Genomic DNA, 4,469 nt, shown 5'->3' on the forward strand with positions numbered 1-4,469 from the left:
TCTTAGGTACTTTTCACTGGAAGTTTTCTCTGCCTGGAAAGTAATTTCCCCTGTTTTCTGCATGGCTATTTGCCTCACTTCCTTAAAGTCTCTGCACAAATGTCACCTTCTCAATAGTCTAACATGAGGCAGCCTATTTAAAACTGCAATGCTACTGCTACTCCATTCTCCACAGTACCTTCTAACATTTGCTTATTATCTACAACTGATGCAGTGTGCTGCTCCCCCAACGAGTGTTAATATAAGCCCCTAAAGTATGGAAAATGCCTGCCACATAGGACTCAAAAAATATTTGTTGAATGTTGAATGAATGAAAGAATTCGTCTGACAGCTTGTCAAGTCTCAAGACACATCCACAAAGTCCCAAAAGGATGCAATCTGCAGAGAGAGGACAATGCCAGCAAAGACTTTTTTTTTTTTTGAATGAAAGAAAAAGAAGGGATACGATGACCACAAATTTCAATACTGAAAGCGTTATGGGCCTGAAAAAAGCTCTTGGGAAAAGTCCGGGTTGGGGAATGTTATAAAGGTTGGGCAGGATGCATTTAAGTGTCTGGCCCTGAACTACCTGCCCAACCCCTTCCTAACCCTCCCCTTCTTTATCCCTCCTATTCTCCCGCCTCCCCAGAAGCCACAGTTCCAAAGCCCTCCCTGGACCCCTCCACCAGAACACAAGTAGTCCACACCAAGAGACTTAAACATTTCTAAACTTTATGTAAAAAGCAACAATCAACTAGCCGAAAACGAGCCTCTAAATTCCGTCTCACTCCAGTGCCGTCTTCTCTAAAGTTTGCTCCACGGTCCAGTCACAGTTCTCAGGGGTCCTGGCGGTCTCCCAACGCTGTGTTCCACAAGAAAACAGGGTCCACAGGAAGGCAGGTCATGCGGGACGCCCTGGGTAAGCACCTCTGTACAAGGAAGCACGAGAAGCAGAGACATTGAGAATCAGTTCACTTAAAAACAAGCGAGAATGCAGGCAAACCCGGGGAACTCAGGGACAGGTACTCACGTACAGCGGCGATACCGCGGGGTCTCAGTTCTCCTCCGGCTTGTCGGCTGGTGGGCCGCAAGGCTGCAGCATCTTCTCCATCAAGTTGAAGCGGACTCGCGCTTTGCTCTCATTCTCGGCAATGGCGAAGTAGTTGAGAAGATCGAAGTGGCCCATGTAGGAGCAGTAGGAGTCGCGGTGCTGGTTCACCAGCCATTCCCACTTCGTGGTGTCCGCGTGGCCGGTGCCGATGTACTTGGACTGCAGATGCTCTAGCTGGCTGTGAATGGTGTAGCGGTCCGTCATCTCACCGCTTTTCCCTTTGCTCCCAGGTGAAAGGCAGCCGACTACAGGAAGGCGCTCTGGAACTTCAAGCAGGACTGCGGAATCTCCGAACCCACGCGGTCGCAGGCGGATGGCGTCACAGCGACGAAGCCACGCAGATTCGCGGTCCCAGGTCTCAGAGGCGGAAGCAGAAGTGTATTCTGTCTCCGAATTGGAGTTGCCTAGGCGACGCTACAAGTGGGCCGCCCCTGTAGGGAGTCCCGCCCCCTTCGCAGAGCGTTGCATGCTGGTCCTTTTAGTAGCCCTTTCCTAAAAGGAGCTTTGCATGCTGGGACTTGTGGTCTCTGAGGGCTGGTAACACATGCTTTTTAGGAACCCAATTCAGGAGACATGGGTTCTAGCCTTGGGTCGGGAAGATCTCTTGAAGAAGAAAACGGCAACCCACTCCAGTATTCTTGCCCGGGAAATCCCATGGACAGAGAAGCCTGGCAGGCTACAATCTATGGGTTCGCAAAAAGAGTCAGACACGATTTAGCGACTAAACAACAATAAGAAATGAGATGTTTAAAAGGATGTTGGCGGCTTAATGGAGGGAGATGTCTGGGAGGCAAGAGGCATCCTCAGGTGGTGTGGGGCTAAATGGACATGAGAAACTCTGCAGGACAGGGCAGGGACTGGGAATGTGAAGTCTTGGTATGACACCGCTTTCGGAGCTAACGAGGCACAGTAGTAGCCCGTTCACAACCGTGGCTGGGTCACCTTGAAGTCAGGAGACGCAAGTTCTGGTCCCAGCCACGTTTTACAAGTTGTGTGGAAAGTTATTTCATCGCTTGCAGGGCTGCCATTTCCTGCCTAGTCACCAAAGTACAGCACCAGTTCCGACACGTTCCGGCGCCTGCATCAAGCCGTTCCTTCCTCTTGAGCTTCTTATTTTGATATTCTCCCTTCAACTTCTCACCCCGCCCTACACGCCCTCAGCCTATAAATCTTTCTCAACGTTCCATGCTGCTCGCCTCCCCAGTTCTCCTTTCTTACTGTTCCCGCTGCTTGGAATGTTTTGTTCCCCCTGGCAAACACTTTTCCCTTTAAGTCACCTCAAAAGTATCTCCTTGAAATTGACTTTGGCTACTCGAGACAGATGGAAATTCTTCCTCTTTACCTCTGTTATTATCACTTTAAATCCAATTTTTGGTTTAAAGAACTTCCTCACACGAATACAAACTACTTAAGAAAAATTGTTGCTTCTTTTGATGTATCATATGTTTCTTTTATGATATCCTCATAGCTGGCAGAGATTGTTTCTCTAAAAACTTCTGATCAATGGGTAAACTGTATGGTAGCCATATAGAAATAACTCTTTACGGGGTGAAAGACAACTTTAAAATACTTTTATTCTGGTACAAAGTGGCAGTTCCGTAGTACCAGTAAGTCTAGAGACGTACAGCATGATGATTATAGTTAATGCTATATTGAATGTCGAAATTTTCCAGAGAGTAAATTTCAGGTGCTCTCATGAGTTTGAGTAAGCACATGAGATGGTGATGGACAGGGAAGCCTGGCGTGCTGCCCTCCATGGGGTTGCAAAGAGTCGGACAGGACTTAGCAACTAAACAGTGACAATAAATGAAACAGATAAATGTGTGTACTGTTATGAAAGTTGTTTTTTTCCTTGCCAGCATCCTTGTTGATATATATAGCTATAGCTATGTGTTTTATTTAGCATTTAAAAAATGTATTTATTAACCTATTGTATTCCTGCTTCTCTGAATTGCATATTCTTATCCTTTGCCTCAGATATGCAGATGACACCACCCTTATGGCAGAAAGTGAAGAGGAACTAAAAAGCCTCTTGATGAAAGTGAAAGTGGAGAGTGAAAAAGTTGGCTCAACATTCAGAAAACGAAGATCATGGCATCCGGTCCCATCACTTCATGGGAAATAGATGGGGAAACAGTGTCAGACTTTATTTTTCTGGGCTCCAAAATCACTGCAGATCGTGACTGCAGCCATGAAATTAAAAGACACTTACTCCTTGGAAGGAAAGTTATGACCAGCCTAGATAGCATATTCAAAAGCAGAGACATTACTTTGCCAACAAAGGTCCGTCTAGTCAAGGCTATGGTTTTTCCTGTGGTCATGTATGGATGTGAGAGTTGGACTGTGAAGAAGGCTGAGTGCCGAAGAATTGATGCTTTTGAACTGTGGTGTTGGAGAAGACTCTTGAGAATCCCTTGGACTGCAAGGAGATCCAACCAGTCCATTCTGAAGGAGATCAGCCCTGGGATTTCTTTGGAAGGAATGATGCTAAAGCTGAAACTCCAGTACTTTGGCCACCTCATGCGAAGAGTTGACTCATTGGAAAAGACTCTGATGCTGGGAGGGATTGGGGGCAGGAGGAGAAGGGGATGACAGAGGATGAGATGGCTAGATGGCATCACTGACTCAATAGACATGAGTCTGGGTGAACTCCGGGAGTTTGTGATGGACAGGGAGGCCTGGCGTGCTGCGATTCATGGGGTCGCAAAGAGTCGGACACAACTGAGCGACTGATCTGATCTGATCCTTTGCCCATTTTCTTATAGGGATGTTTGTCTTCTTCTTACTAATTTTTAAGGAGATCTTTAAATATTCAGGATACTAGGCTTGCCACTTACATGCAATTAAAAATTTTTTTTCCAGTCTAGGGTTCATCTTTACGTTTTATTTATGGTATGTTTTGTTATACAGAAGTTAATTTTAAAGTAGTCAGATGTACCAACCTTCCTTTATGGTTTATCCTTTTTGCATTTGGTTTGAAAAATGAAATTTAAAAAACCTCTTTTCTACACTGGGACCATAAAAAATAGTTTTATTCATTTTCTTGTAAAAGTTTTAGAATTTTGCTTTTTCATATTTAGAAACTTAATTCACCTGGAAGGTTTTGTTTCTTTAGGGATCTAATTAGAAGGAAATGTCAACCGACTCCAGTATTCTTGCCTGCAAAATCCTATAGACAAAGGAGCCTGGCAGGCTATACAGTTCATGGGGTCACAAAGAGTAGGACACGATTGAGCACATAAACTCAACTCAACTCCTATGGCTAACTAGTTAAATATGTTTCTATAGGGCTAACCGTGATAACCAGTGACTCACTAAATAGTACATCCTTTCCCTACCCATCTTTAATGCTTCTGTTGTACACATAGGCCTGTTTCTG

At 45.1% G+C, this 4,469-nt stretch overlaps 1 protein-coding gene across 2 annotated transcripts; it reads right to left on the minus strand.

Moving 5' to 3' along the window:
- Positions 1–694: 694 nt before the first annotated feature.
- On the minus strand, positions 695–1,404 carry SF3B5 (splicing factor 3b subunit 5). Of its 2 annotated transcripts, none has more exons than XM_005889082.3 (2): positions 1,010–1,404; positions 695–908 (listed from the first exon to the last, which is right to left on the minus strand). In XM_005889082.3, the coding sequence occupies exon 1, from the start codon at positions 1,292–1,294 to the stop codon at positions 1,034–1,036; it is 261 nt and encodes an 86-aa protein (XP_005889144.1). In that variant the 5' UTR covers positions 1,295–1,404; the 3' UTR covers positions 695–908; positions 1,010–1,033. The 2 variants fall into 2 exon arrangements, with proteins under 2 accessions (XP_005889144.1, XP_014339046.1); XM_014483560.2 differs by having other exon boundaries at positions 1,014–1,403.
- Between the last annotated feature and the right edge of the window lie 3,065 nt (positions 1,405–4,469).

Source organism: Bos mutus, chromosome 9, assembly GCF_027580195.1.
Source record: "Bos mutus isolate GX-2022 chromosome 9, NWIPB_WYAK_1.1, whole genome shotgun sequence".
Lineage (NCBI taxonomy): Eukaryota > Metazoa > Chordata > Mammalia > Artiodactyla > Bovidae > Bos > Bos mutus.

What these genes read in the sequence shown, in the direction of transcription:
- SF3B5 (XM_005889082.3), bottom strand. Translation starts at nt 1,294, where the DNA reads ATGACGGACCGCTACACCATTCACAGCCAGCTAGAGCATCTGCAGTCC.